The 23,384-nt window shown below is 36.0% G+C and overlaps 1 protein-coding gene across 4 annotated transcripts in view; it reads left to right on the forward strand.

The window, feature by feature from the left end:
- Ent2 (Equilibrative nucleoside transporter 2) overlaps positions 1-23,384 on the forward strand; it is a 911,561-nt gene that overhangs the window by 885,194 nt on the left and 2,983 nt on the right. For all 4 annotated transcript variants that reach the window (XM_067124916.1, XM_067124915.1, XM_067124914.1 and 1 more), the window contains 9 exons: positions 14,784-14,865; positions 16,230-16,366; positions 16,852-16,997; positions 18,968-19,053; positions 19,211-19,357; positions 20,282-20,456; positions 20,909-21,030; positions 21,450-21,652; positions 22,597-22,684. In XM_067124916.1, coding sequence (XP_066981017.1) covers positions 14,784-14,865; positions 16,230-16,366; positions 16,852-16,997; positions 18,968-19,053; positions 19,211-19,357; positions 20,282-20,456; positions 20,909-21,030; positions 21,450-21,652; positions 22,597-22,684 — 1,186 coding nt within the window. The remainder of the gene's footprint in view (positions 1-14,783; positions 14,866-16,229; positions 16,367-16,851; positions 16,998-18,967; positions 19,054-19,210; positions 19,358-20,281; positions 20,457-20,908; positions 21,031-21,449; positions 21,653-22,596; positions 22,685-23,384) is intronic.

The raw sequence follows: 23,384 nt of genomic DNA on the forward strand, positions 1-23,384 counted from the left end.
AAGATATCTGAAATCGGCTTTGAACTACAGCAAAACGCCGAGGGATTAGACTGCGAGGGTGCCAGTTTTATCTTCCACAGAGGTGAGGGGAGGGGAAAAAGGGGGCGGAGGGAGGGGAGGGGAGGGAGAGCTCTTGAACTGGTGTCACGTCTCACCGCGTCGTGCTGCTGACTTAATGCGATTAATGGGGCGAGGAAGAGAGAGAGGGAGAGGGGGGGGAGGGAGGGAGAGGGGGTGTTTGTTAGAGAGGTGTGGGAGGAGAGGAGGAGGGGGAGGAGGAAGGAAACACCTCTCTTGTCTTGTATTTACACCTGCGTACAATATTGGGGAATTGAGTTCTGGATCGGCTGGTGGCTTTGTAACTTGCAGCATTAGGGTCCGCGAGTCGGGGAGATACTTTGATGTAAAGCTTCGTACGCCATTTAGGCGTTCTCTTGACTCTGTCGGTATTTCCCTCCCCCCCCTTCCTTTTTTTTATTTCTGGAAGCGAGGAAGTCCCGGCCGTGATATGACCAAGTGCGCTTTGCGTCGACCTGCCGAGAGAGAGAGAGAGAAGTCCTTTGTATGAGTGTTATTACTACTGGCAAAGTCTGTATAATGATCATCTTTGAAAAGACGGATTCGTCAAATAAGGGATCGTTGTTGGCAACAGCTATTATCAGGTACTAAAGGCTTGAACTGCTATTGTTTGAGCGCCTCAAAGGGTTAGCGGTACACAGAAGTGCAAAGTTGCTGTATAATCAAGTTTCATTTTCAAAGCCCGGCTAATTTACTTTCTATTAATAACTCGTCAATAGAGAATATTGTCGAATCTCTATGGTGCATCGCTGTATTGCGACCGGAAATAATGAGCAAAAAGCCACAGTAATGTAAATGAGAGACTGTATTTTTCCAAAATACAAAAAGGTTTAAAAAAAATGGATGGGGGGCGGAAGCTCCCCCCCTTTTTTTTCCTTTTTTGTATTTTGGAAAAATATAGTCTCTCATTTACATTATTGTGGCTTTTTGCTCATTATTTTTGAAGCCATTGCTGCCAATTTCCGTTCTTCATTGAGTGGATTCTTCTATTAATAATTCCACGTTTCTTTCTCAGTGAACTTCAACGGTGTTGATTGAAGACTGAAACAGCTTGCATAGGTCAAGTATTTTTAGAGCCGCATTCTGGAACCGAGTTATCCTTTACAAATTTCATCTTATCCGATTCTGATCGCCTCCACTTCTTATTGGTTCGCGTGTTAGGTAATTGTTCTCCACCGCAATCTTCAAATCTATCGATTCGTTGTGTCAGAGATTTGTAGCTAGAACAATGCAGCTTTAAAAAGATGCGTTTTTGCAGAGAAATCTTTTATTTAGAGTTTATCGGAGGTGCCTGAGATGCTGTGACGTTGTCACCTCCACGCAACGTAATTTTTTAAACAAGACAGAATTTTTAGTTGTCCCGTAATTTTGATTTTTAGTTTTCTGTAAAAGAAAACTGTTGTGCCGGCTTTGTCTGTCCGTCCGTACTTTATTCTGTCCGCACTTTTTTCCCTCCGCCCTTAGATCTTAAAAACTACTGAGGCTAGAGGGCTGCAAACTGGTATGTTGATCATCCACTCTCCAATCATCAAACGTACCTAATTGCAGCCCTCTAGCCTTAGTAGTTTTTATTTTATTTAATGTTAAAGTTAGCCACAATCGTGCTTCTGGCAACGATATAGGACAGGCCATCACCGGACCGTGGTTAGTTTCATGGGCAGCGGCTCATACAGCATTATACAGAGACCACTGAAAGATAGATCTGTTTTGGGGTGGCCTAGATTATACACTAGCGGCTGTACAGAAAACTCGATTGCGCGGACGTTTTTCTTAAATTTTGATTGGGTACAGGTCGTGGTATATTAATCTTATAAGAAACCTCTTTTCTTGAAACTGATCTTATCGTCATGATATCTATTTAGAAAAAGTTTTTTTTTTATATTATCTGATTATTCGACCATAAACAGAAATGATCATTTGCATCTATTCAATTCTTCTTATTCTGATTTCTGATGTGTGATAGTTCTCCATTGGAGGGGTGGGTAGAGCTCTCGGATAGCACGCTGTTGGCCCAGCGTTCGACTCTCCGACCGGCCAATGAAGAATTAGAGGAATTTATTTCTGGTGATAGAAATTCATTTCTCGTCGTAATGTGGTTCGGATTCCACAATAAGCTGTAGGTCCCTTTGCTAGGTAACCAGTTGGTTCTTAGCCACGTAAAATAAATCTAATCCTTCGGGCCAGCCCTAGGAGAAGAGCTGTTAATCAGCTCAGTGGTCTGGTTAAACTAAGATATGCTTAAGAATCTGGTGTGTGATTGATATGCTTTCCTGAGAGACTGTGTATAAACGAAAGTTAGGTTTGATTAAGACGTAGTGGAAATCAGTTTGGGTCAGCGTTGTAGAGATTAGTGCCAAAAGATAGTAAAGGTAAGTTTTTAGATGGAATAAGTTAGGATTTTAGATGGATAAGCAATCAGCTTACTATGCAGATTCGGGCGCAACCACATAAGCTTTAAATTTTGAATTTTATTTCATTAAACTTAATTTTGAGTATGAATTTGTATTGTCACTTGATGAACCTAATTTTGAGTACGAAATTGTATTTTCATTTGACGAAACCTAATTTCAAGTACGAGTTTGTTAGAGACTTGGTTAAAAGAAACTATTTTTGAATTTCACATCAGAAAAATAAAACCTCGTCGTTCTTTGTGCAACCAGATTTTTGCATTCTCAGTCTAATAATACATTTATATGTTTTTCGCCTTCTTACGAGATTCGGCATATATTATAAACCTAGGCATCCAAAACATAGGAATTGAAATTAAAAAAGAAGGCATATAATTATATTTCACGTTCTTTCATGGTCTGTGTAAAAATGAATATCGTCATGGCGTATTCATTCACTTTTTTGCTTCCTTAAATCTCTGTGCCTTCTTTTGGGGTTCTCTTTGGGTATTCAGAATCGCAAGCCATTTTTCACCCAGCGATCTTGAATGAAGGTCGAGACGTGTACTGAATCTGGCATCCGTCTTTTCCACGGAAAACGAATTGAGTGGACATTCTATTGATTTAATTAAAATCTACTGGTTAGTTATAGCTGACTTCAATACTGCCATTTTTTTATGTCAGTCTCGCAAACTGTGTTGATGTCACGTTGACACGCTGAAAGATGTAAAGAAGTTTCACAACACTGTTTTAAAGGTCTTTTTGTGAAGTGTTGCTGTTATTCTCACAGGAGAGAATTTAACAAAATAGGTACTGATTCTGATATAGAATGGGAACTACACAGTTCACTATCAGTTTGTAAGTCTGGCATTTCAGCCGTAAACAAAATACCACGTATCCGTTTTATGAAGCACATGTAGAATTCGGGCATTCATTGATGTATGATAAAGCTTTTTAAGTTTTTAACTCTCTCTCTCTCTCTCTCTCTCTCTCTCTCTCTCTCATGTAAAGGTTTGCTTATGGGGTCTTGTAGCAGACATAAGTACTCCACACGTGGAAAAGATTGTACAATTTCTTTTGTAGTATCCTGGAATGTAAAATTTCATTCATATTTTCATTTTCGATTATTATAAACTCGGCAGATATAAAAGTAGAACTTTCTCTCACTCTCTTATCAACTATCGACCGATCTACCTACCTTTTCAGAAACTTTTGTAATAACTGGAAATTTCTGTATCCACAAAAATCAATTTTTTTTTTTTTTTTTTTTTTTTTCGTTTCTTCTTCTCGCCCTCTTGAATGATCGAGCTGTATGAAGCCATTTTTTATACTCATTTATATAGTATAATTCCTTCTTCCCCCACGAAAAGGCTTATCTCCAACATCATGGCTTTTATTCCCCTTGTTATCATCGCAACTTCTCTTCATTTGGTAATGTAGCGCGGTGGTGTAGCCAGCACGGTAGCCCCCTTCTTCTTCTTCTCCTTCTTCCCATCATCCCCCCCTCTTTCCAATCCACTTTATTATCAACCTCGTTATCTCTGTGCCTCTCCTCTTCCTTTACCAAAAGTTCCCCTTCGCCTCCCCTTTCAGCACTAGGCGTGTCTCCCTGTCCCCAGGTGAAGGTCTGACGTGGTATAAATTGGAATATGTAGGCTTTCATTTTCTGGCTGTATTGGGTGTAACGGGCATAACGTGTTTCTTTTTTTCTTCTTCTTCTTTTTTTGGATAATGACCCTTTTTCATTTTTCTGTAAAAGAAGACTATTGTGCGGGCTTTGTCTGTCCGTCCGCACCGTATCTGTCCGCACTTTTTTCTGTCCGTCCTCAGATCTTAAAACTACTGAGGCTAGAGGCTGCAAATTGGTATGTTGATCATCCACCCTCCCATCACCAAACATACCAAATTGCAGCCCTCTAGCCTCAGTAGTTTTTATCTTATTTAAGGTTAAAGTTAGCCATGATCGTGCTTCTGGCAACGATATAGGATAGGCCACCACCGGGCCTGGTTAAAGTTTCATTGGCCGCGGTTCATACAGCATTGTACCGAGACCACAGAAAGATAGATCCATTTTCGGTGGCCTTGATTATACGCTGTAGTGGCTGTACAGAAAACTCGATTGCGCATTTTTTACTTGTTTCGTTATGGGTCCTATCAACTTCCATACCGCTTTGAATGGCTAATTTGAAAGCTAGGGCTTAAACCACAGAAGCCATTATTGCAAACAAAGCAGCTTTCAGAGTAAAATGTATTTAGATTTCTTTGGCTTAAGGTAATTATATTTTCTGATTAGATCACTGTTATTTGTAAAAGCATATATGATTAAAAATTAGATTGATAAACGAGACAAATACATATAAAGGGTTAGATTAACGTGGAACGATGCTCTTCAATAGAACTGTCTGTTCATGGTTTTCTTGGTAGATGACAGTCCTGAGGAACTTGAATGGTATTGTGGAGTTAACCAAGAAGAGTATCCAATCAAAAGTTGATTAGTTGGCCAAATATCTGTCTTTATAAATGATTTTGAGCACCTGGATGCAATCTCTCTCTCTCTCTCTCTCTCTCTCTCTCTCTCTCTCTCTCTCTCTCTCTCTCTCTCTCTCTCTCTCTCTCTCTCTCTTTTTTCCGGGAAAGATCGAGTTACTTAGAATTTAAAAGATAAAAACTGCTTCGAAGGAACATAATATTTTTATGATAATCTCTCGGAACTTTCATATGGAAGATTTGTTATTTTTATTTTTTTTTTATCAAGAAAATCTGAATGTTAAAAATATCTCACGTTACGTTATAGAAGGGTATGGCCATCATGTGTGCCCCTAAGGCCAATTTTGTCATGCTTTTAGTTTTATGCCTCGGTAAATATGCATGAGATTGCACCCGGGGTTTTCAGCAAAGCCAAAACTGCCCACAGAACCATCAACATTGGTTAGAGGAAAACACACACACACACACACACACCCCATTTACTGGGAAACAGGAGATAGCCAATTGCCAGCTACTTTCGTTGAGAAAGTGAAATTCCAAATGTATTTCATCAATTACAGATTGTTAGAAAACAAGAAAACTTACTGATCTACAATAGGCCGCGACCAGTCAGTTTTTTAGGTATTAGGTGAAGCCAAGAACAGCTGCTAGTAAATAAAAGTCAGATCTCGCATGTGATCGAGTTCCTAGGACGATTTTCAACAGGTGTGATGTAAGAGTCTTTCGCTGGTCACAGGTGGTCCTCGGAGATGTAGATTCTTTACCTTAACTTTGTCAATTTTTTTCTCACCTTTTCTGTACTTTTTTTTTTGTTGCTGTGTCTCGGGGACCTCAGTTTTTTGGAATACCAATGAATTGGGAGGAGTTCTCTTGGGCCCTCTCGTATACTCTATAGCTGGTCAAATAGGACTCTCTCTCTCTCTCTCTCTCTCTCTCTCTCTCTCTCTCTCTCTCTCTCTCTCTCTCTCACTATAGGGAAGGAAATGACGTACTCTTCCGTATGTGTGTGTATATGTATATATATATATATATATATATATATATATATATATATATATATATATATATATATATATATATATATATATGTGTGTGTGTGTGTGTGTGTGTCTATTTTATTTACTTATTCATTTATTTATTGTGTGTATAACCTAACAGGAATTTTAAAGAGTGAGAATTGGAGAGTTAAAGAACAGAAGTGATGAACAGGTAAGCGTAAGTGAGAGGAGGAAACAGTGTGCATTGAGATGGTTTGCTCATGTAGTAAGAATGGAGAATGCCATGTCTGTGAAAAGAGTGTATGATTCGAAAGCATCAGAAGAGAGGAGGAGGAGGAGGAGAAGGAGGAGGAGAAGATATAGAAAGTGCTGAATAAATGGCACAAGAGAGGCAGTGGGTAGAAGGACATTTGACATTCAGGAGTGGCAAGCATGCGTATATAAGGTAGAGGCGATTGGTGCAGTTTGTTTGTTAGGTTCAACACACTGCTGATGAGCCTTGTATGTAGGCATGTGAATGAGTAATTTATGGAAGTTTTTTTTTTGCGCAGGGAGTTTATCTGGTAGTGACTTGTGTTTTTTTTTTTCTTCAATCTCCAGAGCTCACCTTTTGTAATATATTGATTTTATCACTTTATTATGGTCGTGTTTTTTTCTGTGTGTAAATGCTATGTGATGCAATAATGTAATCTGAAATCACTGATGATTCTTTAAAACAATAAACAAAAAAATTATATTCCATAAACACCTACGTATTACTTTCGTATGGTCGTGTTTTATTTTTTTTTTTTTTGTGTGTGTTTAAATGCTATGTGATGGAATAATGTAAATTTGAAACCCCTCGTGATTCTTTAAAAAACAAACAAATAATATTCCATATACACCTATGTCAATGATATGTTATGCCATGTTGTTGAACAGCTCAGTTCCACGTGGCATTCATATTATTTTTGCCTTAACGTTCGTTTTGAGAAATGTCTGTGATTTTGTGAGGCAAATGAACGCCTTTATCACGTAGATAAAAATGCATTACGCCACCTAGTCTGAATGCACGGCCCCCAAAGATGTCCACTGGTGGTGCCCTGCCAAAAACAATTGGGCGTGGTAGTGTTTATGGGGGGAAGATGAAAGCAACACCGTTGGCTTATCTCATGCAATGTGGCGACCTATAACGTCCTTTGCGACGTCACGTGCCCGCCAAAACGTCCGACCAATAGGAGCCCGTTCCTCCGAAGGCGGGGAAACGAACCCCGCTCCCATTGGTTGGCGAGCGGGAGTCAAGTTATTGATCCTTTAGCTTTTAGCAGATGCCAAAGAAAACGGGATTTGCTATATTCTATGGCATGGAGTGCTCTCTCTCTCTCTCTCTCTCTCTCTCTCTCTCTCTCTCTCTCTCTCTCTCTCTCTCTCTATTACATTAGGTGCTTGATGATGATAATTTTTGCAGCGTTAAAGCAACTCAAAACATTAATCCTCTCTTGGTATTGTTTCTATTTTTTATCACTCCCAAACGTTCTCTGTGTCTTCAAAAGTTCATAGTCTTATAAGCTGCGTTTTTCCCTGTAGGATTTTATTCTTTATTACCGATTGGTGATTTTATCGGCTGTCTGTCTGATGGGTTATAGGAAATGAGGTTGCCAGTGTCGTAAATATCCCTGAATGATGATAATGACCAAGCATCGAAAAAAAGCGAGCGAGGCCATAGGCTAAACGATGGGGTCATTTGTGTATATTTCTCTTTTTTATTTTGTTATTTACTTCTTTTTTATCGTGGTATCTGCTACGGGTCTTTGAGTTCCATTGTTATTGTTGTTTGGCCTGAGAAGTCACACTTATGAAAGTGGAGAAGATTTATGTATATATATATATATATATATATATATATATATATATATATATATATATATATATATATACATATATATATACATACATACACACATTATATTATATTAGTGAAATAAAAACAGCATTATAAAGATCAATTGTGTGTTTATTCTTTGTTTAAAAACAGCTCTCTCTCTCTCTCTCTCTCTCTCTCTCTCTCTCTCTCTCTCTCTCTCTCTCTCTCTCTCTCTCTCTCTCTCTCTCTCTCTCTCTCGAAACTTCACATCTTTTATCCTTCCCAATAAATCCGAGTGACTGGCAAAATTCCATTGCAGTTCAGCTAACGCTGAAGTTATTTGAAATATAACAAAATCTAGTTAATTTTAGTTTTTAACTTATTATTTATGCAATTTCATAATCAGAATAAGCAGTAACTAATTACTGTTGTGCAATTAATTATTATTTGTGCAATTTCAGGATCAAAATAAGTTTGCATAAATAAAAGTAACTAAGAGAAGTGCTGTAAGTGATAAATAATATAATAATGAAATAAGTTTTGTTGTTTTTATAATTTATTTATGTTCTGACCAGACAGTTCTGTATTATATACATTCGTAACAAGATAAATAGAACCAGTGATAAATTAAGTCTATATGAAATAGTATTTATAAATGTAGTAGAGGATTTTTACATTAAAAAAAAACTAGAATTGTTTCATTTCCTAAAAGCTGGATAATACTGTGCTTGCATTTTTTAAAATTAGAATTATTGCTAATTACTTCATTAGCGTAATTAGTTCGCAGCTTTAGCGTATATAAGTAACGGTAGTATTGTGCTTGCTTGAAGCAAAGCCGTATTCAGCAAAGCACCGCATCTTTGTTGCTTGTGAATGTTATATAAGTGATCAGAAAGACCTCAATCAATATAAATATGATTTATGATTACCTCGTTATTTGAACGCGTTAGTTTGAACCACATTAACCCCCCCTAGTGGGGAATAGTGCCATCAGTGCACCTCATGCGGTGCACTGTAGGCATTGCTTAAGGTTCTTAGCAGCGTGCCTTCCTGAGGCTCCTAGCTGCAACCCCTTTCGTTCCTTTTACTGTACCTCCTTTCATATTCTCTTTCTTCCATCTTAACAATTGATTCACATTGCAACTGCCTTGAGGTTTTCCTCCTGTTACACCATTCAAACCTTTTGCTGTCAATTTCCGTTTCAGCGCTGAATGACCTCATAGGTCCCAGTGCTTGGCCTTTGGCCTAAATTCTTAATTCAATTCAGATTCACATTACTGCTATGAAGTTTCCGTCTGAAGTGAATAAATACGTATATATATATATGTATATATATATAAAAGCCATATTCGTTATATATTATCCCGAGTAGGATAATGCAATTATAATTAGCTTTCGATTTAGCATTTATCTCAAATGCGCACGATCTGTTGACATTTTTCGGAATGAGGACAGTTCTGTACCACAAGTGAAGACATGTATATGTATATATGTATAAAATTCATGTTTTTTTATTAATTATCCAGAGAATAATATAAAAATGATAGTATAATATGCGGTAGACGAATATGAAGGCTGGTATCCTACCCCCCCTCTCCTGACCTAACCTAATGTCAGGCGTCGCGTCCTTCCTCTTTGGGGCGGGGACAGCTTCGCCGTCCTAGGGGAAACCCCTGCCCTCCCCCCTCCTCAATTTAGACCCCCCTTCCCCCTTCCTCTTCCCCCTCATGACCAAGCAGATCCCGGGAGGAGCTTCCTGCCTGACTGGGACTAATGTGTTTTGAGCAACAGTTTATATTTTCTGCTTGGTAGCAGTTCCTCTGTAATTGTTCATTTTGTGTGTGTCCGTACTTTCCTTTTGGGCTTGTTGAATATCAAGATGTTTAAGTAGTGATTATTATTATTATTATTGTTATTATTATTATTATTATTATTATTATTATTATTATTATTATTATTATTATTATTAGTGTGCCTATACCGTCATTAATAGCGGCTGTAAAATAAGAATTTAGGTATATTATATATTTATATATATATATATATATATATATATATATATATATATATATATATATATATTTATATATATATATGTATGTATGTATACAAAGAGAGAGACAGAGAGAGAGAGAGAGAGAGAGAGGGTTTGTTTGACAGCACTTCCTTAAATCATATTTTATCAGTATTTGAACTTTTTTTTTTTTTTTTTGTCAAATTACGGCAAATTTGGCTTCCGTGCATTGTTCTTAACTGTTTTTTTACATAAATTTCATATCCACGAGAAGTTCAATAATTTTTTTTTTTAGTATAACTCAAAATTTCGAGAAAGGCGATAATATCCAGAATTTTATTGCCCCCCATCAAAAGTCATATATATAATAAATATAAGCCCCTTTTTCAAGTAATAAGTAGAATTTATTTAATCTCAGGGTAAGACGTTTTATGGTGCAAACCGTCATACCTGACATATAACAACAAGTGGTTTCATTTCTATTATTTTTCACTTCGCCTTGATATAAAAAAAGTAAAAAAATGTGCCGAGGTTTCTTCGGCGCAATCGAGTTTTCTGTACAGCGTATAACCAAGGCCACAGAAAATAGATCTATCTTTTAGTTATCTCGGTATAATGCTATATGAGCCGCGGCCCATGAAACTTTAACCACGCCCCGTTGGTGGCCTGTCCTATATCGTTGCCAGAAGCATGATTATGGCTAACTTTAACCTTAAATAAAATAAAAACTACTGAGGCTAGAGGGCTGCCATTTGGTTTGTTTGATGACTGGAGGGGTGGATGATCAACATACAATTTGCAACCCTCTAGCCTCAGTAGTTTTTAAGATCTGAGGGCGGACAGTAAAAAAAGTGAGGACGGACAGACAAAGCCGGCACAATAGTTTTCTTTTACAGAAAACTAAAAAAAAAAATACCGTATCCAGTTTCATCCTTTACTCCAGAAATCGATTTATTGTATTCGAAAATATCATTATTAAGTAAAAATATCATGAAGTACTTTCATAGGATCCAACACTTTATAAGGTAAGATTAAGTAAATATCATGGAATATTTTCATAGGATCCAACACTCTATAAAGTAAAATTAAGTAAATATCATGAAGTACTGCCGTAGTATCCAACACTCTATAAGGTAAACTTAAGTAAATATCAAGGAGTACTTTCACAGGACCCAACACCCTACTGTATAAGATAAAAGCAAACCGGAATCAGACTTACAAATCCCTTTTTGAGCCGGAGTTAATCCCCCCATCCTATCCATTCCTTATTTTCACGGCGGCCTCTCGACCACGTCGTCATGGCAACCTTCCCTCGAGGTCTTAGGCTTATATTTTACTTCCTGGGACTTGAGGAGACGATGCTGTGCCTCGTATAAGGTTTTCGAAAGGCTCTGCTTTTATACAGGACTGCTGATATAGTGGCTTACCAGCTCGAGTTCAGTTGTTTATATCAACAGTGTTAGGCCTAGCAGACATAACCCTCGAGTTAGTAATATACCTGAAGGAGAAATTGTAGTTTTTTGGAATTTTATTATCAACTTATTGCTGTCATATTTATTATGCCATTGTAGCATCATTTCGATGTGAGACTGCTTCTGGTGTTTAGTTTTTAAGATGCTGTTGAAATATGAACGTAATTCTTTATACAGTGTAAAAAAATTAGAAATATGTAAAATAAAACAAAATTATTGTTAAAATAAGAACTTAATTTTAATTTAAAAATACTTTGTACAGTCTAAAAATATTCCTTTGTATATTTTTCAAATATTAAAAATATTGTAAAATTATGAACGTAATATTCCTTTGTACAGTGAAAAAAATATTTAAAATATTTTAAAATATGGACAAAATATGAACGGAATACTCCTTTGTACAATGAAAAAAGTATTAAAAATATTTAAAAAGTTAAAATATAAACATCTTATTCCTTTGTACAGTGTGAAATATTTAAAATATTTTAAAATACTGTTAAAATATGAACTTAATATTCCTTTGTACAGCGTAAAAATATCAAAATAATAAATTAAAAAAATACTATTAAAATAAGAACGTAAAATTCCTTTGTACAGCGTAAAAATATTGAAAATATTAAATTTAAAAAATTAATATTAAAATATGAACGTAATAATCATTTGTACAGTGTAAAAATATTGAAAATAATAAATAAAAAATTACTATTAAAATATGAACGTCATAATCCTTTGTACAGCGTGAAAATGTTATTGAAAACCGTCGGGGTCAAAATGGATAGTCGTAAACTCTACGGTCTAGGCCTGCTGTATTTCATTTACTCCAGCCAGCGCTCATTGTTATGTCCACTCACGCTTCGTGTTATTTGTTGTAGGACCCGTTCCCTCTTCTAGTCCTGAGAGGGTTCGCTTATAGGTTTTCGTATTTTAGAAATTTAACTTTGTTTTTTATGTACAGACTCGTCTCTTAGATAAATCGTAAACTTGGCAGAAAGTAGAGTTTTAGGAAAAATAACTTTGACAAGAAAAAGGAACAGCTGGTCGTTATGTAAAGCAGGAATAATCTGTTATTAACATCAATCACAGAGAGAGAAGAGAGAGAGAGAGAGAGAGAGAGAGAGAGAGAGAGAGAGAGAGAGAGAGTTTTTAAGGAGAGTAACTTTAACATAACGACAAGAAAAAGAAACAAATGGTCGTTTTGTAAAACAGGAATGATCTGTTATTAACCACAAACTAGGTCTGAGAGAGAGAGAGAGAGAGAGACCTTTTAAGGAAATAATTCTGACATAACGAAAAGAAAAGAAACAACTGTTCGTTATGTGAAACAAAAATAATCTAGGGAAATAAGTTTGACATAATGACAAGGAAAAGGAACAACTTGGTCGTTCTCTGAAACAAAAATAGCTGTTATTAACCACAAACTAGGTTTGAGAGAGAGATAGAGAGTATATCAAGGAAAATAACTTTGATATAGTGACAAGGAAAAGGAACTGGTCGTTCTGTAAAGCAGAAATAATCTATTATTAACCTCAACCTAGGTCAGAGAGAGAGAGAGAGAGTAGGGGATAACGTTACTAAATCCATCTCAAGAAGCGTAACCTCATCTGTCGAATCTGATGTTACCATGGTAACCACTTCGTGCTCTGCTATGGCGAGAGAGAGAGAGAGAGAGAGAGAATGACCGCGAGTGAGGTTTGAGTGTTTCCCCTATTCACTCTGATATCGAGTTGTGATTTCTTGTATGTATACAACATCGACACTAATGTGTTTGTGATAGGATGTACATATTGGATTGTTGTTGGTGAGCGTACAATATCGCACCTGGTTTGGGTAACTTATTTTGACTTTTTTTTTTTTTTTGGTCATAATGTGAGTTTTATGTTGCCTTCTACGGTCTTTCACACATTGCAAGACTTAAGCCCAGGACCCGTGCCGGCTCAAGTCTGGCTTAAGCCAAATCATCCGTCCGATCTTCACGTCATTAATATCTCTGACCTTCAAGAATTCTTATCCTCCTTTTGATATATTTATCGACTTTAAATTACTTATTTTTAAAGGAATTCACTGGACACATTTTGTTGTAACATTACATACACCTACGATATTCTTTTGAATTACGGTCACTGTTAAAAGTAAATATTTGTCATGCGGTGATGAACGGGAATCCAGTCTTTATATTGCATTTTCTTTATACTTTCTGTGCAGAAATATTTTACAATGTAAACATTTTCGAATGCAGTATGCAGAATATAGCATATGTAGTGTTCCCTTTTAAATTTTATCCCAAAGGTAATTGTGATCCTTAATTCAAATTTATTTTCAGCACTAAATATTTGATATTGGCCTTCAAAACTCCTTTTAGATAAAAAGAGCCATGTAAAGTAAGCAAGCCGTTTCATTCATATCCGTCTCACTGTCAGCTTGTGCCTTCCGAAAACGTGCGCTGGAACTGTTAGTGAACGGTGCGACACAGAGAATATGCGACTGACAAAGAGAAAAGGCAGTCTGTTGTAGCGAAAACAAATGCCAGTGGACTCGGAGCAGCGCGGGACTCGAACCGTTTCTGACCACGGCGGACTTGCCATCGAATACGAACTGTTGAATCTCGGAGCGGAGTGCTATGAACGAGAGAGAAACGCTGGGAATTTAACTCCCGTCGACAAGGATCGGATGCGTTTTTGAAGAGAGAAAAATCGCCCCTGTATCTTGGATCCGTTTTGAGACTGTGATGATGAATTAGTAGAGGACGCAGGTTTCATTGGTGGTGGTGTGAGCGTATCGAGCAGGGAGGTACGTAGGATATTTTTCCCCCCCGAGTCTACACAATGCCTGCCACCATCAACATGTACGGGGAGTCCGATTATCTGACGGCTCCCTTAGCCTCTGTGGAAGACCTCTCCAGGGTGAACACCCCTGGGGGTTCTCCGTCCCTCAGGCCCCGCAGCAAGCACCCAGCCCTGGAGGATCCTAACTGGGAACCACCAGAGGAACCCACAGTACAACCTCAAGATGTGGACTTGACTATAGAGCCCACCGCTCTAACTCCCTTGCAACCAGCTGCTCAGGACCAGCATGCTGGTCTTCCAGATCGGTGAGTTTTAGTTGGGAAGATGTGGCAGATGTGTACTAATCTTATGTCACCCTTTTCTGGCATATGCTGACTTTCTAAATTAGAAAGATAAGGGTACGATAAGTCTGTCTCTCTCAGTAGGGAATTCTTTTTCAACTTATATAGAAGGCAAAATTTGAGAGGAAATCAATTTGTTATAAATTTTTAGCAAGTTATGTTGGTTTTTCTATGTCTGCAATACCCCAAGCACTTCTATAGCATAATTTTAGGCGAGGAATATATTTGCTCTTTTAATTATATTTATTTTTCAGCACATTTTTCCAGGCATTAGCTTTCTGTTGTTGTTCTTCCTATTTATGTAAGTGTATTGTAAGTCCCGTGTTGCCTGGTCTTTCTGGTAATGTCATTATTTATTCTTTTTTTTTTTTTCTTTCCAGGTTTAAGCTGGTTTTCATGACGCTTGTCCTCCATGGCGTAGGAACTCTGATGCCATGGAATATGTTCATCACAGCCAAAAATGTAAGTTGTACAAATTTTTATTTTTATTTTTTTTTTTTTGTGTGTTCTGAATATTGATGTTTTGATGCGTTCACAACAGCTAAATAAATCTTTGTTCACAGCTCTACTGTAATAAGTATGTGAACTGGATAATGTAAGTCCTTGCCTACTTATCAAATGTTCTGTGGTTTATTATCCAGGAAATAAGGACTGACAGCACATAATGCCCTTAGGAACGTTGATGAGAATACGGAGATTTTTATGTCAATATGATGGCCTGAAAAATAATGTACATCAGTTAGATTATTTGCTGCTTTTCATTAAACAGTAAACTAAATTTTTACTGAAAGCATTTCATAATTTAACAGTGTTTAAAAAAGGACAAGTAGCCATCCTTTTGAGAGATTTTATAAGATTGATTGGTCCCATAACATTATAATTGCAATTTGTAAAAATAGTGTCCAGAAATCTAATTGAATCTGCATTAAAGCAACTAACAAAGGGGAAATATTAAGCACAGTTCTGTACACTCTTGACATCATTCCCCACAAGATGTTCAAAGGAGTTTTAAAAGAGAAACTAAAGTAACTCCGGTATCCTAGTTAATGTTTTGTTCTTATACTGGTTTTATCCAAGTACCTGAGTTAATACCAGACGGTTGTTCCTCAGCTGTAGAGTAAATGTAGATGTAATGACTTGTATATGCAATAAAAACAATTATATTTCCCTTTTATCTTAGTAGTTGCTTGTAAAACTGAGTTTTTTTTGTGTGATTTTTGTATGTAGTATGCTTGAAAATGCCTTAGAGTAAAGGTGAAAGATCTTCCACTCCATTATTTCATTTTCCTAGTGGTTAAATGGTGTAATTTGTCAGTTAAATGAGAGAATTGAACACCATCTGTCAGACAGTATTTGAATTTGTCTTTGGAGCTGCAAGCACGCAGCTTTACTGACCCCACTGAGTGAAAAAGACTTTTGTTCTCATTTTCAGAAGTCAGTGACACTTACGTACTTAAATGCTTTTTTGCCTCAAGAGAGAGCTTTCTCTGGAAGTACACTTGAGGCAGAACAACAGGTAGGAACACAAGTGCCACTGACTTAGGAAAGAGAGTAAAAAGTTTCCTCCAGTACTGGGGTCAGAAAAGCTGTGAGCTTGCAGCTTCGAAGATGAGTTGATCTCAGTTCTGCCATAAGTATAGAACCTGAATTCGACAGGAACATACACCTCAGTCCCAAAGATATTTTCCATCTACCCTCTCATTGCAATATGATGATGTGTGTTTCATAGTTGATTACATATTATAGTGAAAGTGACCAGTAGATTTTTAATAATTACTTGTCTATAGTTTATTTATTTTGGTTACAAGGTTTTATTGTTTTTCCAGTATTTTGTGGACTACAAGCTTGTAGGAGAAGATGGAGAAGTATCCTCATATGCAACAAATTTCCTTCCCTACATTGGATATGCCGCACAAATTCCTAATGTTCTCTTCAACTGGCTCAATATCTTCATACAGTTTGGGTGAGTCAATTATTTTACTCTGGACAGAAAATTTATGCAGATAATTTATACTGTGCAGAAGTGTAGACTTTAATTTTATGAACTTTATAATGGTAATTTACAAAAATGTGCTGAGCATTGTACTACTGCACTAAAGGCTACAAGAGCAGTTCTTGCATTGTAGTAATATACAGAAAATTGCTAATGTTCTTTGAAATGTATATTAACATTATGTTAATGTCTCCAATGTCTGTACAGAAAGGAATAGCAGACTGCATTAATATTTTACACTAACATATATAAAAACAGTGGTGTTTAGTGCTTATGAAGTTTCACCACTTGAAAAATATCAAAACTAGGAAAATCACAAATTCTACTTGTCAATTTTCCTCAGTACTGCTAGAATCAAGTTGCTTTATAATGGAAATTTACTTAGGGTTTACTCTCTCGATGCAAAAATTGTATTGTATTTGTTATATTTTTCAGTGAAATATTTTTCTCCGCAGGGGTAACCTAACCACCCGAATTGTATGGAGCATCCTAATAGAAGTAGTGGTGTTTGTGTTCACAGTGGTCTTAGCCATGGTAGACTCCTCAGAATGGCCTGGTGTGTTTTTCTGGATTACCATTGCTTCTGTTGTCATCCTTAATGGTAGGTGAAATATTCCTCTGGGTTTCTGAAGCCACACACTTATAAAAATACAAATTATGGTACAGTATTGTTCTTTTTTCAGGTTATGGGACAGTTTAATTGTCTTTTTATGTCAGTACTGAAGTGAATTAGAAAAAAATGCAAATGATTAGGGCCTAACCTCAGAGGAAGCAGTTTACTTACCTCTTGAAAAGTGGTGATTTAAGGAATCGTGGAAAAATTCATACACTGTGCAGTCATTTCCAGATAGAATCCAGAGGAGTTACTTGCCCAAATCTTTATTCAGCTTTCTCTGAACTTCTGCAGAGATTCAGTAACTTTTACGGCATCCCAAACTATCTTGAATTCATCTACTGGATGAGATTATTGTTCATCAGCAATACCAGGCTTTTAATTTAAAATTGTGGCTTTGCACTTGGTTTAGATTGCTTTTGCAAATTGGAGAATGGGGTTGATTGGCATACCAAGCTCTGCTTGTGATGCTAAGCCCAATATTGTATTGTTTGATATAAGCCTTGAGGCCATTCATAACTGACTTTAAGGCAGGCATGATAAAATGTGTTGAAAAATTTAATAACCTGAGTCTTGTGATGTGCAAGCTCACCTCTAATGCTGATAGCCTGAGGGGGAATGTGGATACAGTACTTATGTAAACTCCTCTTTTGAATTTAAGTCAAATACTGTAATAATATCTTGCAGACACTTTGGCAACAGAAAATTGATTATGATTTTTAGTACTTAATAACAACAGAATTAATATTATCATTATGTAAACAGGAACTTTACTTTAGCAGGATTGCATCAACAGAATTGAGTGCCTAATAGAAGTTGCTACAATTGATAAGAAAGAAAACTACCCCTAATTATGAAAAAATGTCCTTCAAGGCTTGGCACTGAATGTAAACAGGGAACTCTTGAATGGTACCAAATTGATGTGTATATTAAACAGTACTATGTCTGCCTCCTTGTAAAATTAATACAAAAACATGACTGAAGTGTTTTAGCATCAGAGGTACCAAAATAAAGTTGGCCTGAAGGTAGCAAAAACTGATTTCTTATCGCATAAAATAAGTTTTTTCATTCTAGTCCTCACTCAGTATACTGTATGTCCACAATTTTGGTCTTCAGATGTCCAATGACACTACCCTTTTTTTTTTTTTTTAACAACTGGGGCTTCATGTACTGCACACTACCTTCCTTGCTTTTCATGTAGTCTGGAAATAATGATAATCATCATCATAAACGTTTTTACGTCTGCCTTTCCTCTTTAAGGTTAATGTGTAGTGTGGATGTGAGTGATGGGGTTTGTGTGAAAAAATTTGCACATCCAGTTGTATTATCTATTGCCAAGATATGAAGAGTGATATGTAATATTTATTGAATTACCTACTACAGTATTTGTAAATGAATTAATTTCTTCATTTTTTGGTTGAATTAGTCAGTGGAATAGTGAATTACTGTTACTTTTATGTGAGCAGATCATTTTGTAATACAACATACCTAAGTATTGGCTTGTGTTATTTTGGTTGAATAATTACCGGTTACAGTACCCTAATTGTTTGATTCATAAATGGCTCATAAAATTATTTTTGAACTTGGTAAAGATTTTCATGTTGAAAGGTTTATTTGTATCCTAAAAATGTAGTATGCTGGCTTGGATGATGTTGACTACTACTGCATCAACTAAATATTTTAATTGGCACATTATGTTTTTACTATCATAGGTTTTCATCATCATTTTTGGTTTTATGACATAGCTGTAGTATGGCTTAAAAAAATTTGAAAAACCAGGTGTATATTTACTGGAAACTAAATCACCAAAAGTCATAATTGTTTTACCATTCCTTTTTTTTTCACTTACTGATTTCCTTTTTGCTTGCTCCTCATAATAATAGTAGGAGTACAATACTGCTGCTGATATATGTATCAAGTGTCATCATGTTAAGATAACACATATATTTTTCTTACAGTTGCTAATGGTATTTACCAGAACACTGTGTATGGTATGGCAGCAAGACTACCTTTTGCTTACACTGGGGCTGTGGTTTTGGGTTCAGTAAGTTTGTTGCAAGTTTAAAGTTTCCTTTGCTGTATAATGATTTATAAATTGATTAAAACTGGTGAATATTTTTTTGGGCATGTGTCCATATAACTATATGTTGATGAAACAATGGAATCATACATGTTCGTAATGTTTATGTGTATTTTTTCAGAACATCAGTGGAACCTTCACTGCCATTATAAATATCTTATCAATTGCACTGGCACCGAACATTAGAACATCTGCCATCTACTACTTCATCACAGCGCTGTTTGTTTTATTAGCGTGTTTCGACACTTACTTTGCACTGCCTTTAAATGTAAGTGGTGTTGTGAAAATTACCAATGAAAATAAATAACCACATAATCTTTGTTTGTATGTAAGATCTCCACAGAAATTTTGCTAACACATTTACCTACAACTGGCATTCTGAGAATGCTGTAGCTGGAGTTTAGAACAATAAATTTTAGCATAGTATCATTACCAAGCAAAAATCAGTTAAATTACAGTATGTTCTCAAAATTTTTCTGTAGTCATTGTTTCATGTTCAAACATTTTGAATTTGCAACTTGAAGCATTTTTAGTTGTTTGTTAAGTTAGTTTTCCAGTGTATCTAGTTACTTTTATGTGGAAAGATTGCTTAGACATTGTTCCTTTACATCATATTGTAAGTTGATATCTCTGCTTCATGGTAGACAACAGAAAAATCTTGTATGCTTGTCATATTTTGTCTTCTTTATTTTCAAGTGTACATCTTATAAGATTGTATGGTATTTCCACTTAAATGGGTCTGTTACTTCTTGTTATGTGGTAGCAATGTGGGAACAGAAGTTTGTACGGTACTATAAGGAGAGAAAACAATAGCTAATTGAAAATGTTATCACATTAAGATAGTGAAACTAATGACTGATAAAATTGCATTTTTAAAAAGAAACTAATGACTGATAAAATTGCATTTTTAAAAAGAGCAACTTTGGGCTGTGACAAGTTATGTGAACATGATGAAGAGGGTGGCAGAATGGCCACAAAGTGATTTTTTGTTTTAAATTATGTGCTAGTTCATGAGCTGTAGATCATTAACATCAAATCCCTTAATGATGCAATAATTAGTTTTAATTACACGTCACAAATCTAACTGAGTTTTACTTAGTTTCATGTCTTTTTAAACATTCATTGCTTTCATTTTAGTGGTGTGTGTATCGTAGATTTACTGAATGACCAGATGTGGCTTGTTTATTTTCAGCGTTTCTTCCGTTATCATGAAGCTCAACATGAAAGGGCTAAGAAAGCTGCAAAGAGAGATCCAAGCAAACCTAGAATACCCTATGGTCATATCTTCAAAAAGGCATTCCCCCAGCTCTTCAATGTCTTCTTGGTCTTCTTTGTTACGCTGGCTGTCTTCCCTGCAGTTTTAGCAGGTAATGTTTAATGTGAAGGAAGGTTACATGATGAACTAATGCAAGGAATTGTAGTTATACTTTTTGACATTGTCGGATGATTTCAAATATTTTTCACTGGACTGTTTGGTTTTGAAGGAAGGAATACTTAAATGAAGAGAACTTGGAATTAAGAATATTTGATTGCAACAAATTTTTTTCACGTTATTCTCCTTTGGAAAATTTTATTCAAGACATCATTGCAAGTACTGTCCGGTAACAAATCAAGCTTAAAATTATTTATTTAACATTTCATACCAGAAGTCCTTTAGAAAACTTGAGTCATGATGTTGAAATTGAAAAGAAAGAGACCAGTGAGCAATCATTGCTCTTATAATGCGAAAATTTCCGGAAGTATGGTATATGCTTTTTATGGTGCTTTGTATGGTGTTTGTTTTTTTAATTAACCTAATGAAGGCACCACTTTCTTGCAGATACATGTAGGACAGAAGAAAACTTTCCGGTACCACCAAAGTACTACCAAGCTGTAACCTGTTTCCTAACGTTCAATTTATTTGCCATGTTGGGAAATATGCTACCTGGACTTATAACTTGGGTGAGTAATTCTCTCTCTCTCTCTCTCTCTCTCTCTCTCTCTCTCTCCTCTCTCTCTCTCTCTCTCTCTCTCTCTCTCTCTCTCTCTGTTATGTCATAAAGATTTGAAATTGTGTTTGTATGTAGCTGAGGCAAGTTAATACTGTTTTCTACCTGTGTTTGGTCACATACATATTTTGTACCTTTGGGACAACTCAGCTATATAAATATTATGGATTTGTTTTTATCTTCAACTTGGATTTCATTGGTATCAGAGGCCATTTTAATAATGATATTTATGATTGAATACTTTGAAACTAAGAATTGTCATAACTCACTATTATTAAGAACATGTGAAGCAAAGCATTCATGACATTTGTGTTTATTATGCCATTAATACTTTCATGTAACTCAGTATTTATTTACATTTTCATTCAACAGCCTTCCCCTCGGTTCCTCTGCATCCCAGTGATTCTCCGCATTTTCTTGATTCCTGCATTTGTCCTATGCCACTTCTATCCAGTCAACGTTGAACGCGTCATGCCAGTTCTCATAGATTCGGACTGGGCGTACTGGGTTTTGGCTGTCATATTGGGTCTCACCTCAGGATATTATTCTTCTTTAGCAATGATGTATTGCCCAAGGTATGTCATCTGTTTTCCTAATGTATTTAAAATTTTGAAGACATGTTTCTTGATCGTTGTTTCTGATATTGTCTTGCATTTGTCATATCAAGTTTATGGTATTTAAGCTGATGAAGTGTCATATGATATAATAAGTAAAAAGCCACAATGATGTATGTGAGTGATTGTATTTTTCCAAAATACAGAAAATGGGGTAAAAAAAGGGGAGCTTTCGACCGTTTACACAACGGTCCTCTTCAGTTGTCCAAATTGTCGAAAACCCCATGTTTTAACCCCTTTTTTGTTTCGTATTTTGGAAAAATACAAACGCCCTTATACATTATTATGGATTTTTACTTATTTCTGCTGCACCATAGATTCACATGATATGGTATTATTTTTTAGTATTGAAATTACTTCAGTCTACAATTTTTCACTTTTGTTACTACCTTTGTTTTTCAGTTTGACGACATGCCCATATAAGCATTCATTACTATATTCATTTGAAAAATTATGACTGATAAGATTTGATGATGATCATTTATTCTTTCATCTTGGAGCCTAGCTGATTTCTATTATGAAAACTTATTGTTCAAATTATCTGATTTGATTTTATTTATAAACAAAATGCAGTTGAATGTACAATTAATGGTATTTATATTGATGGTTGCACTGTCACTCACTCATGCCTGGCTCACTCTTACCATTCCTGGATTTTAATGTCATTCCATTTCAGAACCTCTTCTTCATTCCATCCAGTCAACACTTCTCGTAGTTTTCCAAAACTTCTAAATTATGCATTTCTTTAACAAGACTATCATTCTTTATCCCCTCCTTGGACCTAACTCACAGTGCTCTAATCCATTTTTTCACCTGTGCCAAACTGTTACCATATCTTCAATTCCTGTTTCTTACCGTTTAATTTAATTTACTGGCTGAAATAACTAAAACAAGTTCTGTTACAGGACTGTTGAACCTGAGTATGCACCAGTTGCAGGCATGATGGGTGCAGCATCTCTTATCACTGGAATCTTTGCTGGTATCAATTTTCAGGTAAGATTTTTGATTGAGGTCCTGATTAAATTTGTTGATTCCCCAAAGAACTTGCCTTTAATAGTTACCAAAATCATAGTTCTCATGTGAAAGTTATACAGTAGAAGACATCAAAAATAGATTTGACACAATGTTCATATATCGTAATTAGAAACCTCTATTTTTTTACCATTGTATATTGCTAGCTGTATGGCAGGTTGACTGAGAGATAAGAATTACTGTACTGTATTCATTAAAAAAAGATTTATTGGTTTGGCACTCTGTTGCTAGGAGAAATATGCCTGCCATGCAATAAGAGGTTTGTCCATGAGAAACATAAAGATTGTTCATAATGTTTTTGTTTTTATTAGATGACAAACCTCTTATTTTATGTATGCAGTCACTATGTCGGTGGGCATTGAAAAAGAAAACTGAAGTATTTTTAAAGGCGTGACTACAGAATGTTAAGGTTCCTGTAGGAAGGTCATGTTATGAATGAGGAAATGGTGGAAAGATGTGATGTCCAGAGGATGGAAAGTGGACTGAGATCTCACAGGTTGAGATGCTGTGGGCCTATGAGTCAGAAAAACAGCAAATGGGAAAGTAGCATGACCTACCACTGCAAAAAGAAACAGGAAAAGGCATCCAGGCATTTTGCTTGGTAAATATAAAAAGAAGTCATGAGGGATAGTTACTAATTTCCACAAGCTGAGCTGAAGAT

This window comes from Macrobrachium rosenbergii, chromosome 22 (assembly GCF_040412425.1).
Source record: "Macrobrachium rosenbergii isolate ZJJX-2024 chromosome 22, ASM4041242v1, whole genome shotgun sequence".
Classification (NCBI taxonomy): domain Eukaryota; kingdom Metazoa; phylum Arthropoda; class Malacostraca; order Decapoda; family Palaemonidae; genus Macrobrachium; species Macrobrachium rosenbergii.